Source organism: Dasypus novemcinctus, chromosome 9 (genome assembly GCF_030445035.2).
Source record: "Dasypus novemcinctus isolate mDasNov1 chromosome 9, mDasNov1.1.hap2, whole genome shotgun sequence".
Lineage (NCBI taxonomy): Eukaryota > Metazoa > Chordata > Mammalia > Cingulata > Dasypodidae > Dasypus > Dasypus novemcinctus.
Genome location: NC_080681.1, coordinates 67,504,304 through 67,518,538, shown reverse-complemented (window position 1 = coordinate 67,518,538; position 14,235 = coordinate 67,504,304). Strand labels below are relative to the sequence as shown.

Genomic DNA, 14,235 nt, shown 5'->3' with positions numbered 1-14,235 from the left:
GGGCTCCCCTACGCGGGGGACACCCCCCTACACGGGGGACACCCCTGCGTGGCATGGCACTCCCTGCGCACATCAGCACTGTGCGCATGGGCCAGCTCCACACGGGTCAAGGAGGCCTGGGGTTTGAACCGCAGACCTCCCGTGTGGTAGACAGACACCCTAACCACTGGGCCAAGTCCACCGCCCTAACCTCCAATTTTTATGCCACAGGCTTTTTAAATATGGTGCTCCTGCGCAAAGTGGGGCATATGGAGCTGTCATCTATCAATCAAGACCCAGGGCAGTTTTCAGTCAGCCTGGGAGAGCAGCCATGATGGAACTTCTTCCCTTATTCTTTTGAACTCATTGCGCTATGTAAATGACAAGGAGATTTGCCCTTTCTGGACTCTTTATTCTGTACAATAAAGGGATCATTTGCTGAAAGTTTCTGCTGTGCCCTGAACCTGTGTTCCCATGAAGCATCATTGTAGCAACCTGCTCCACAGGGGAAGGCTACACAAACCTTTGTCTCACATCCCTGGACACTCAATCTACCCAAATCCTGGCAAGGTAATTCTTCACTATTTTATTAGTACCCTGATACCTTCAAGCAGATTTTTTAACAATCTGCTACCTTTCCTAGTTTTGGTCAGTAGAAAGGTGAACGTGAATTAGCTAGTCCTTCATTTCCAAAAGTTAAAGTACTCCACGAAAGATACACTGGGTATTTTTTAAATATCTTTGAATAAAACAAAATATTATTCTTCTTCAACGGTTACTTTTCTACATAAAGGTATAGGTCTACAATATTTCTAATGACCAACCTCTACAGCAGGAGTTCTCAACAAGGGGTCCGTGAGCTTGAATAAAAATTCAAAAAAACATTATTCTGGTGGGGACATGTGGTGCAGGCATGATGTATTTATTAAATAATACACAGTATAGTATGGACTTAGTAAGGGGTCCATGGTTTTTACCTGACTCTATAAAAACAGGGACAAAAAGACACTAAACACATAAGGGACTAATGGAACAAACCTAGAGGAAAATGTCAGTACATGAGACAAAATAGAGACATAATTTTTTTTTAATAATAGGTTTCAAAATTTGAACACTATTATCATAGTTACAGACTAGCCAACTCTAAAATTCTAATACTTTAAAAAACCAAACCCTTGGGAACATGAGAAATACTAAGTGCTTTCCAAATGTAAGATATAACAAATGACAGAAATGTTTATTTTAAAGTATTTAGATTTATATAATGTTAGATTTAGATTTATATATGTAAATATATATATTCATATTTATGATAAAACATTTTTAGATTTATATGAGAAAGCTAAACCAAATATAAAATAATAAATTTTACTCATATTATCAGCCTGAAATATTAATTTAAAATTGTAAAAATTTCAATGTTACCAAAGTGAACAAAAGTTTAAACACTGTTCATCTTCTATTTCTATTAGGACATAGTCAATCCACAGAAACATTGCTGGCTTTTCTTTTCATCTGTATACCAAGACATTCTAACTTACAAAAGGAATTGAAGCATAAAAATGCTTTACAAAATTAAAGGAGCCAGGATACATGATTTCATTTATAGGAAATGCCCAGTAGAGGCAAATCTATAGAGAAATAAAGCAGATTGGCCTAGCGCTGGGAGAGTTAGGGGATAACGGGAAATGCCTCCTAACAAACACAGGATTTCTTTTGGGAATAATTAAAATATTCTAAAATTGATTGTGGTGATGGCTGCACAACAAATGTGAATATACTGAAAACCATTCATTTGTACAATGGGTGAAGTGCGTGAACCTAGTATGTGAACTTGTACACAGACTGTACACTGAATGAATTGTATAGTATGTGAATTAAATCTCAAAGCTGTTACTTAGAACGAAAAAAAAGTGGAAGCAACCCAAATATCCATTAACTGATGATGAGAGAAACAAAATGTGGTCTAGCTATCTAATCAAATATAAATCAGCCAAAAAAGGAAACACGGATATTTGCTACAACATAGATGACCTTTGAAAAAATTAGGCTAAGTGAAAGAAGTCAGACACAAAAGGCCACTTATTATATGTTTTCATTTATATGAAATGTCCACAATAAGCAAAACCATAGAGAGGAAAAGAAGATTAGTAGTTGCCGGGGACTGGGGTAAGGGAGAATGGGAGTGACTGCTAGTGGTTATAGAGTTTCTCTCCGGAGTGATGAAAATATTCTGGAATTAGAAAGTGATCATAGTTGCACAACTCTGTGAACATACTAAAAACCTCAGAACCTGTACACTTTAAGAGCGAATGTTGGGAAGCAGACTTGGCCCAGTGGTTAGGGCATCCGTCTACCACATGAGAGGTCCGCAGTTCAAACCCCCGGCCTCCTTAACCCGTGTGAAGCTGGCCTACGCGAAGGCTGATGGGTGCAAGGAGTGCCGTGCCACGCAGGGGTGTCCCCCATGTAGGGGAGCCCCACACACAAGATGTGCGCCCCGTAAGGAGAGCCACCCACTATGAAAGAAGTGCAGCCTGCCTAAGAATGGAGCCGCCCACACAGAGAGCTGACACAACAAGATGACACAACAAGATGATGCAACAAAAAGAAACACAGATTTCCGTGCCACTGACAACAACAGGAGCGGACAAAGAAGAAGACCCAGAAAATAGACACAGAGAACAGACAACCAGGGTGGGTGGGCGGGCACGTGGAGAGAAGGGTAGAGAAATAAATAAATAAATACATCTTTTAAAAAAAAAGAGTGAATGTTATTGTCAGTGAATTATATCTCCAAAAAGCTGTTATAAAACAAAAAAAGAAGACCCTAAGTAAGAACTAATGCGAGGTATTCAGATACTCCAAAGGCACAACTCAATTAAATCTGATTAACAATTTCTAGGTAAATCTAACTGAATATACAAAGTCCTAGCTTTAAAAGGAAAGAACATTGCCAGGTTATATACACACAAAAGTGGTTTGTCACAAGGAAAGTGCTAAGAATTAAAACTGCATTTTTCTTAAATAATAAAATATGAGACTATAATGAAAATAGAATAAAGTTTGCCTTTCAGAAACTGACTGCATAATAATGAACATGCCAGTTAACCTCTACTAACCTTTTTGAATGAGGAAAGAAATATCTACCTTATAAAATTATTCTGAAGACTGTATAAAAAAAGATTAAGTGAAAATACTTTGTAAAGCAGAATATAAATGTAACATACATCATTTCAGTGATATATTTCAGAAGTAAATTAACTTTTTTAAAGAAGGAAGAATATATACATCCAAATCCTTGAAAAACAAAGCCTACAATAAATATAAAATCAACACGTTCAGGAAAAAGATATTTGTCTTTATATTTCCCCATGATTAGACCAATGTCTGCAAATATTAGACATTTCAGTGAATATATTTTCTTAAGTTTTAAGACAAATTGTATAGTTCTGACAGAGTTATCTTCACCTGTAAGGCAAAAACATTTAAAGCTTAGTTTCATGGGAGCAGATATAGAGCTCTAGTGGCTTAGTGCCTGCTTCCCATATAGAAGGTCTCTGGGTATCTCAAACAAACAAACAAATAAATAAATAAATAAAGCAAGCAAGCAAGCAAGCTTAGTTTCGTATATAAATTTAAATACATATCAATTAAAATGATGTATGGAAGAAAGATACTTCTCAAAAGAACACAAATACAAACATAAAGTCTACTAGGATTTTGTTACACTAGTACATCATTCTGGAAAATAAAAGTTATACAGTAAAAGAAATAAATACTCACTTGAGCGATAAACATTTCACAAGAAGCCTTTGACCAAAATGTTCTTTGGGTACATCCGGAATACTAAGTCGTTCTATTGGTTCTTCCTACAAATTGAAAAGCAATATTAAAATAAATGTGCCTAACATATTTCTACCTTTTATGGCTTATTTTTCAAGAATTTATTTAATATTTTTAATCCTCAAAATTTACCATAGGAAGAATTACCTATTTATTCACAAACAGAAGCAATTAGATCAATTTACAGAAATTACCCATTAAGAACAATAAATTTGGGAAGTGGATGTGGGTCAAGCAGTTGGGCACCTGCCTATGACATGGAGGTCCTGGGTTCAACTTCTGGTGTCAACTAAAGAAGACAAGCAAGACAGCAAGCTGACATGACAGACGTGGGGGGGGGGGCTGATGCAACAGGAAGACACAGCGAGTGGAAGCGGATATGGCTCAAGTGATAGGGCTTCCACCTACCAAATGGGAGGACCCAGGTTTGATCCCTGGGGCCTCCTGATAAAAAGAAGAGAAAGCGTGCCTGCACAGAGAGCCAGTGCCCACGTGGTGAGCCGAGTGCCCGCACAAGTGCCCATGTAGCTAGCTGAGTGCCGACGTGGTAAGCTGAGTGTCTACACAGTGAGCCAGTGCGAGTGCGAGTGTGACAGGCAGCAAAATATTGATGCAACAAGAGAGAGATGAAAGGGAAAGTCAAGATGAAGCACAGGAGAAACCAGGAATTGAGATGGCGCAGCTGACAGGGAACCTCTCTCCACATCAGAGTTCCCCAGGATCAAATCCCAGTGAATCCTAGAGAAAAAATGAGAAGACAAAAAGAGAAATAGATATGGAAGACCACACAGCGAATGGACACAGACAGCAAAAACAGCAGGATTGGGGGAGGGAAAGGGGAAGGAGAAGGGGAAAAAAATAAATAAATCTTTAAAAAAGAAAAAAAGATGACAGCGAGATGATGCAATGAAGAGGCACAACAAGGAAACAATGAGACATACAATAAGCAGAGAGCAGAGGTGGCTCAAGCGATTGGGCCCTTCCTTCCCAAATGGGAGGTCCCAGGTTCAGATCCCAGTACCTTCTAAAAACAAAAAAAGAAGATGAGCAGACACAGAGAGCAAGCACACCACAAACAGACACAGTGAGCACAAACAATGAGGGGAGTGAGAAATAAATAAAATGAATCTTTAAAAAAAAAAAAAGGAATAAATTGAACACTACAAAAATATATTTCAGTTACAGAAATGATACGTATGCTTCAGTTCTTATTCCCCATATTATTTTAAATCTACTATATATAATCCATTTCCCAAAATATCTATCTTAATAATCTATTTCTTTATAACTGAATATCTATACCTCATCTGGTGATGGATGCAAAGCAAAAAGTTCCTTGTGACGATTTGATTTCCTTTGGTCATCATTCTGATGGTCTATTTCTTCATTTGGAGTTCGATCAAGTAAATTGGGAAGCAAAGCATCAGGAAGTGAATTTTTCAAGTCAAAAATACTGCAGGCCCAACTACCCCTTGGGGTATCATCTATTGACATTGAACGTCTTTTAAGATCATCCTACGATGTAAAATATTAAATATAAGTTAATGAGTTAATTTCTAAATTAACTTTTTAAAAAATAACTTCTTACAGTTATATAGATATTTTTTAAGCATTACTTGCTCATCCTGGTAGTTGTTCCCATCTGGAGCTTCATCAGATTCAAAGACTTGTTTTGGCAAACCTTTTTGCCTTTCTTTCTGTTTATCTAATGTATTGGGATTAAATCCAGTTCCCAGTTTGTGATACCTATTCAAAATAAACAGTTAAATAAGTCTCAATTTTTAAAAATTCTCACTTTTTCAGCATTTTTATGTAACAATCCAACTGTTCTCTGCATTATTATTTTACATAATAAGGATCCAATCTAACAGTGATAATATATTGAGGTAAACATTTAAACAGAAATTTAAGAAAATTTCCATTCAATGTTCCTCCTTTAATGCAACTAGTGGTCAGATTATGAGTTTTCAGAAGTAAATCATATTCTTGTTCCCATGCCAACCATGTGTATATAATAATTTAAGCTGTACTTTCAATTCAGAGAACTGAACAGTAGAAAGAAATTCGAGGATCCAGGTTGAAAGGAAAACACATACATTGCAATAACAGTATAATTTTTTTAAAAAAGTAAAATTTATATACAGACCACTGAATTTTAAAATCTTAAATAACCTCAAGAAAGTTTTGCTATAGTGCAGTATGTATAAAATATGTTAACCTAAAACTGGAGACTTGTAAAATGAAAAACAGCAAAATCCACAAAACCACTATTTACAAACATTGCTTAATTAACATATATGGTTGAAAACAACAGTACATTAATGTAACCTTTCCTAACAATGCAATGTCCAAGAACATCAAATAGAGACAGACATTAAGAGCAGAACAAAGAGATTCAACACTTTGTGAAGTTAAATGGGGAATATTTTAACTGGGGAAAAACTAATTACGATTACCAGAAGATGGTATAGAATTGTTCTTGCTATCAGGCAATTCATGAGATAGGACCACATTTGATATGAATAATTCACATTATGTCTTGTTGATAAAGCTATTAAAACAGCAGCTCCATAATGCTGTCATAGCATAATCAAAAAAGAAAGATATTTCTCAGGAAGAACTAAATAAAAAAGTAAAATAAGGAAAAAACTAAAATAATGACACTCAATAAAGAATGATGAAGTAGATATTTTAATCTTTCATGAAATGTGTAAAATGCCTTAATTGGTGAAGTTGCATATCTAAGCTGTGCTGATAGATTAGAATAATGTATTCTGTCTCTTTTATGCCCTAAAAAACTGACAGTAAGAATCTCAAGACAGCTGAGAAAATGATTCATGATCAATACTCCTTTTATATCATTCCAGCCTCTGGTCAAAATGCTATGTTAAGGCCCTACCTGATTCCCCATTTCAACACTACCTATTTCTCTGATCTCATCTCTTGCTTGGCATTTTCACTCTCATTTATTCTGCTCCACAAACACTGCAAGCTTCTAATACAGGGCCTTAGAAAGTACTACTCTTCGCTCTGCCTATTAACCTCTTTCCTTAGGTATCTTTAGGGAGCACTCCCTTACTTCCAATTAGTAAGGCCTTCTCTCATTACTTAAAGAAAATAGAAAATTCAGCCCCAGTATTTGGCCCTCCCAATCCCTCTCACCCTAATTTATTTTTTTCCATAAGACTTACCTCCACCATAGCTATTTTATATTTATTTGTGTTTGTTTATTATCTATTGCCCTCTTCATGAGAATATAAGCTCCGTTAATGGCAGAGAATTGGTTTTGTTCAATGCTCTATCAGGGTTTAGCACAGTGTCTGGTACATACCACTCTCAATAAGTATTTGTTGAGTGAATAAAAATAAACTACTTTCTGTACCTTTATCCTTCTGTATTGAATTTGGAAGAAGTTAATGGTTTTATCTTATAGCTCACTATTTTACTCTTTAGCTACATCCTTTTTTGCCATTAAATCCATATGCTAAGTTTTTTATTTTCTCACTAATCAAAAAGAGAAGTAGTTGATTTTTTTAATAGTTACCATATCCTTTCATTCTTCTTTGAGGATATTAATTCCACTCAGGGGTCTTCATTTCTTGTTCTATTAACTATTCCTCAACTGTTCTCTTATTTATAGATTGATTTAATTTTGTTACAATGTACTGGTTTTCATCAAATACTTGGCAATTCTGGATGCTATGTTCATTTTTGAATTTGTATTCCACATCTGGAAATACTGTATCTGCTTACCCAAGCCCATATCTAGTGGTTGTGGGACAGAGGCAGATCATGCAACCAAGCAGAATCTGCCAGTACGTAGACATCTGGGTAGAAGGTTCCCTCTTTCTCCAAGATGTTGTCAGACATTCTAGGCATTTTCCTAACAGCCCAAGGGCCCATAATCACTCCTCCTAAAGCAGACACTTCTGCTATTAAAGCTGTGCTCAAGTGAGGTATAGAGGTTTCAAAGTAACCAAATGCCCCAACAGTTGCCCAGGACCCCTTTCTATTGCCTGTATTCACTGTTTATGAGCTCAAAACCTACTCAAGCTTTTGTATAAATTTTCTCCTTAGATTATTTCATACTGTGCTTTTTCTCTTCTGTTCCAATCACAACTATTATCTTTCAGATATACCTCATAACTTCTAGCCCAATATAGTACCCCTTCTGTCTTCCACTTACCACTACAGATAATGAATAATGTCTAAATGTAATTGAAAAAATATACCACTTCTTGGCCTGTGGAACTTCAGAGAAGTTACTTAACTAATCTAAGACTGAGCTACCTTATTTTTTTAGAAAAAATTACACTCATTTTTGGTATTGATTGAATTTGAGTGTAAACTGCCCAGTAAAATGCCTAATACATACTAAGTAACCAATATTAATTTCCTCACCCTCTTACCAAGGTCAGCAATCCCATGATTAGAATTTTTTTTTTTAATTTCTCTCCCCTTTCCACGCCCTCCCCCCACCCCGGTTGTCTGCTCTGTGTCCATTTGCTGTGTGTTGTTCTTTTTTTTTTTTTTAAAGATTTATTTAATTATTTCTCTCCCTCCACCCCCCCGCCCCAGTTGTCTGCTCTCTGTGTCTATTTGCTATGTGTTCTTCTTTGTCCACTTCTGTTGTTGTCAGCAGCATAGTAGTGTATGTTTCTTTTTGTTGCATCATCTTGTTGTGTCAGCTCTCCGTGTGTGCAGCGCCATTCCTGGGCAGGCTGAACTTGCTTTCGCGCTGGGCGGCTCTCTTTATGGGGTGCACTCCTTGCGCGTGGGGCTCCCCTGAGCGGGGACACCCCTGCGTGGCAAAGCACTCCTTGCATGCATCAGCACTGCGCATGGGCCAGCTCCACACGGGTCAAGGAGGCCCGGGGTTTGAACCGTGGACCTCCCATGTGTAGACGGACGCCCTAACCACTGGGCCAAGTCTGCTTCCATGCTGTGTGTTCTTCTGTGACCGCTTCTATCCTTATCAGCAGCACTGGGAATCTGTGTTTCTTTTTGTTGCATCATCTTGTGTCAGCTCTCCATGTGTGCGGCGCCATTCCTGGGCAGGCTGCACTTTCTTTCGCACTGGGCAGCTCTCCTTACAGGGCGCACTCCTTGCATGTGGGGCTCCCCTACGTGGGGACACCCCTGCGTGGCATGACACTCCTTGCATGTGTCAGTAATGCACATGGGCCAGCTCCACACGGGTCAAGGAGGCCCGGGGTTTGAACCGCAAACCTCCTATGTGGTAGGCGGACACCCTACCCATTGGGCTAAGTCCGCTTCCCCCATGATTAGAATTAAGTAGCAGATTCCATGATTCCAAATTCAAATACACACACACACACACACACACACACATATATATATATATATATATATATATTTTTTTTTTTTTTTTTTGACATACTGGAGTCCAGGGTTGAACCCAGGTCATCATATATGGGGTTCTCTGAGTTGGTTTTATCATTTGTTTTGCTTGTTGTTTATCTTTGTTTTTTCAGGAGGCATTAGGAACCAAACCCGAGACCTCCGATGCAGGAAGCAGGGACTCAACTGCTTGAGCCACAACCACTCCCTCAATATATCTTCCAACTAACCTTCTTTTATTAAGAGTTCTGGTTATGTGTTCCCAACATTTATGAATAAAGGTAAAGATTTCAGAATTATCTTATAGAGGAACAGTTTTCCTCTATAATGTCTAAACTCTGACTACTGAGATACTTATCAAAATTGTGAGTTCATAAAAATAGCTCTTCTTTATAGAAGCAGCAAACTGTACTTTTATTAGGACACACTAAAACTAAAAAGTATGTCAGCATTATTCCCCAAGTGAAGCTCAGCACAGTATTAAACCCAGTGAAATAAGACAGCAGCCATGAGAGGGAAACAATAAGCAATGGACAGGTCACCTCTGCAATTGCTGTTTAGTACAAATTAATTACATCCTCTGTGAAAACTATAATGCCATAACAGAATTCTTCACTAGTTCAGTCATGATGAAAATGAGTAAAGTAAAACTACTTTTATTCTTTTTTTTGTCTTTATTTTTTTAATATTACATTTAAAAAATATGAGGTCCCATATACCCCCCATCCCTCTCACCCCTTTTATTCTATTTTTTAACCTGACTTGATAATTCAAACCCAGCTCAACAGAAAAATAAATTTTGTTGTAGAAAAAAAAAAAACAAGCATTGCTTTTTATAAATAATTAGCTGATTTGATGAAAGGGCAAGAATTTATAAATATTTAGTTCATTATCAAAGGAAAGACCTTTCAAACAGTTTAATGTAGAAAACAGCCATTAAGTTAACTAGTAAGTTTCACTAAATTGTATTCCTTTTGAGAAATACAAATTATTCATGAATATCTACCCATGATTTCCTATAGACTTCAAAACTATTATTATCAGATATTATTAATAATGATATATAATAATATAGAAATACTATTCCCACAAATCTAATATTCAATAGGCAAAGTAAGTAAAAGTAGTTGCAAAACCTCTAAGGAAGAAATGTCGATATATAAAGATTCTTCTTTTGCTTCTTCTGCTACATTTGAAATGAATTTTCAGGTCTCAAAATTGTTATTAATCTACCTTAATCTACTTACAAATCCTATTATTTTTTAATGTTGTAATAAACATTTGACTTACTTTCTGATCACAATCGCCCAGTCTTCAGTATAACTTCTTATACAATCTCTAACATGTGGATCCATTTCACTGTTTTAAAAGAGAATATATTTATGATTTATATAGGAAAGCACTGATTTTATTTATATATATATATATATTAGTTGCTGTAGTTCTTGTCTTTACATTAGGAAATGATACCACCATAAGAAATAGGTCTAAATAAAATAGAAAGGTAGGCTTCCATAGTTATACTAAAACCAAAAACAGGTAAATGTTGCCTTACCTTTCTTCAGGTACAGCTGAAACAAGGGTCCTGCAGTCCCTCGGACTATACACAACTTCAATATCATCTGAAGGAAATTCAATCAAATCCCTTAAAGGCCCAGCATCAACAGCTAATGGGTGAGTAATGAGGTAATCTTCCAAATCCACTGGCTCTACTGCTTCAGTAAGGGGTACCTTTACAAATGGGGATGGGTATGGGATGTAGACAGAAACGAAGAAGTGGATATAAGAATTATAAAAATTTGAGCAGGACAAATTATTATTTTATTAAACAATATGCTTTTAAACTATTGCTTTCTAAGCAAAGAAAAAGAAGGAAAGGAATTTCAAGACATTCAGCTTAGATGCACTAAAGAAATCACAAGGTAATGGCTCTCTTATTCAGCTTTATGCTTTTGGTCAAACTCTCTTTTAAACTTCTTGCTTAGGCCTTGCCCAAACTCCCCACATAAAAATGATAATAATAATTAACAGTGTATTATAATTTACAGCCTATAAAGTACTTATTGGAAGGGATTCTTTATTTTTTAAAAAATATCTTTAGAATGTTCACTGCTAAATTTCTGAAGTCTTTTACTCTGCTGTAATTATTGATTATTCTATAGTTAAAGAAGTATAACCAGACTTTGATAGGCTGAAAAATGGTCCTCCAAAAGATATGTACATATAATCTCTAAAACCTGGAATGTTAACTACTGTAACAACAAAAAGGGGGGAGGAGTGTCTCTGCAGATGTAAAGAAGGATGTTGAGATGGGAAGGATTTCCTAGACTCAGGATGGGTCTTAAATACAATCACATGTATCCTTACAAGGAGGCAGAGGGAGATTTGGACCACACACACATAGGAGAAGGCCAAAAGAAATAATAGCAAGGAGGAATTCGGTGATTGGAGTGATGCAGCCACAAGCAAAGGAATTCTAACAGCCACCTTGCCATTTTTCTACAGGCTGGAAGAGTAAAGGAATGGATTCTCCATAAGATCTCTGTGTTGGCAGAGAGTGCTGCCCTGCCAACACACTAATTTCGGCCCAGTGAAACTGATTTCAGACTTCTGGACTCCACACCTGTGAGAGAATAAATTTCTGTGTCTTTAAGTCACTCGTCTGTGGTAATTTGTTACAGCAATCATAAAATACTAACACAGAGACCCTATTAAAAGTATCTATTAGCAATGATAGATCATAGTTTCCTAAACCAGGATGAAAATATGCTTTTTAATAAGATCCCATGCTTCTTATCTAATCCAAGAAAGAAATATTCAGGCAAAACAATTAAGGATAGACTGCAAATGTACAGTTGGGAACCAAGGAAAACAAGAACACGTTATTTCTTAAGATGTTCAACTGAAGTAAAAACAATGGGACTACATCTATGCAGATATACATTACTAAGTGGAAGGTGCTTTAATGTATGCTTCTTTGGATTGAACAGTAAAAGGTAGAGCAACATTTAAGAGATATTAAAAAAGACAGCGAATGGCTAGCACATCATAAACCTCAAAGATAGTTGCTATTATTATTAACAATAGGGATTTTATGTTATCTCATGTAAACCTCTCCAAAATACTATGGGCTAGACATTATTATTATTTCACTTCTATAAATAAAGGCATTAGTGCTCAAAGTTAAGCAATTTTTCAAAATAAAACAGCCACAAAATGGGAGAGCAGAAATTATAACTGGGTCTGCAAACTCTAAAATTCATGGTTTCCTTCTCATAAACATTTGATCTTACCTATCCTACCATGTACATATTACACTATCATGATGCTCATAATAGAGGGGTAAAAAGCAAAATCTTTTACAACCAATGGTGCTAGTACTACAACAAAGGGATATCAATATGAAAAAGGTGAACCTCAATCCCTGCATCACAACATATTCCAAAATTAATTTGAGATAAATAATTAGACATAAATGTAAATGCTAAAACTATAAAGCTTCTAGAAAAATAAAACAAAATAGGTGAATTTCTTAACTTGGAAATAGGCAAAAGTTACTTAGAAATGATAAAGGAAAAAAATCATTAAAGAAAATTCTGATAGCTCAAAATACATTTAAGAAAATGAATAGCAGCCCTTACTAGGAGAAATTAGTTAGAAAACATATATTGGGCAAAGGACTGTTATCTGGAATATGTTTTTTTAAAAAGTCCTAAATATCAATAATAAAAAGATAAGGCACCCACATCATCAAACAAATGGACAAAAAAATGGCTAGACTTTACAAAAGGAAGATATATGAATGGTCAATAAGGACATTAAAAAAACATATAAAGTCAAGAGTAATCAAGTGACTTTTACTTCTAGGAATATGGAGTACACATATTTTTTTCCCTATTATTCCCACTAAGTACAACTAAAAACCCTGGACATTCTATATAAAGCAGACATAAGAAAAGACTCTGAAAGGTAGAGAGAAAAAGGCAGTCTACCTAGGGGCCTTGGAATTAAAAGAACAACACAGCAGTAGTTCCCTTAATTTTCTTTCTGCTTTATATATATACTAGACTTGGAGCTGGAAAAATCCAGAACCCAGAAAAGTCAAGGGGTACAAACTAAAAAAATTCCAACAAAAGCCTGTTCTCCCTGCCAAAAGACTAAGAAAGGTACAGCACAATAAGACAGGCAATTTTAGACAAATAGCCACTCTAACTCCAGCCAAACACCACAGGAAAAATTGTGACTCTACCCTATTCACACCAACAAAGGCCAAATCGGGAGGCTAGACTTCCATCCTTGCCTGGCTGTAACAAGGCACTCAATCCATCAGGATGGTGTCAGAGAAGTCGAAATAGGCAGGGTGCCGGGATTTTCATACCTGCTGGGCAGTAATGAGTCCCACACTCCCACAGTGGCACTGGAGACCACACTGGGAACCTAGACTTCCATTCTCATTCAGCAGTAAGTGACTTTCTGCAGAGGTGACCCAGTAGAGAATCAGAACTTCCATCACTGCCCAACAAAATAAGGCCACATATCCCTGGGGTGTCAGTGGAGACCATCTGGGGTCAGTAATTAGGCACTACTGACCCTCCCAAAGTGCTGTCAGCAGAAATCCAGTGGGAAAGCAGAACTCCAACCCTTGCCCAGCAGTAACTATGAGTGTCAACAGAGGGTGAATGGGAAACCTGGACTTCCACCCTCATCTGTCCATAACAAGGCAGCAGCCACCCATCCTCTACCAAATCAGTATCAGAGGAAGAACTCTAAAACAGAAGATTTAAATAAGACCCAGAAATCATAATACCCAAAATGGCCAGGATGCAACTTTTTTTAAAAAGTCACTATTCATAACAAGAACCAGGAAAATCTTAACTTAAATGAAAAATTTACAAAGACAATCTATAAAAACCAACACCAAGATAACAGAGATGTTATAATTATGTGACAGATTTGAAAGTAAACACTGTGGCGGTGGAATTAGCCCAGTGGTTAGGGCGTCCGCTACCACATGGGAGATCCGTGGTTTAAACCCCAGGCCTCCTTGAC

General features: G+C 36.7%; 1 protein-coding gene and 1 long non-coding RNA gene across 5 annotated transcripts in view; one reads left to right on the top strand and one right to left on the bottom strand.

Annotated features, from left to right (window-relative positions):
* DOCK7 (dedicator of cytokinesis 7) overlaps positions 1–14,235 on the bottom strand; it is a 319,752-nt gene that overhangs the window by 246,405 nt on the left and 59,112 nt on the right. For all 4 annotated transcript variants that reach the window (XM_058303469.2, XM_058303470.2, XM_058303471.2 and 1 more), the window contains exons 3-7: positions 10,742–10,917; positions 10,477–10,545; positions 5,442–5,571; positions 5,128–5,340; positions 3,766–3,851 (exon numbers count right to left, since the gene is read on the bottom strand). In XM_058303469.2, coding sequence (XP_058159452.1) covers positions 3,766–3,851; positions 5,128–5,340; positions 5,442–5,571; positions 10,477–10,545; positions 10,742–10,917 — 674 coding nt within the window. The remainder of the gene's footprint in view (positions 1–3,765; positions 3,852–5,127; positions 5,341–5,441; positions 5,572–10,476; positions 10,546–10,741; positions 10,918–14,235) is intronic.
* Positions 9,335–11,820, top strand: LOC139439666 (uncharacterized). The gene is made up of 4 exons (XR_011649654.1): positions 9,335–9,467; positions 10,752–10,860; positions 11,046–11,108; positions 11,692–11,820. It is a non-coding gene; the product is annotated as an uncharacterized lncRNA (long non-coding RNA).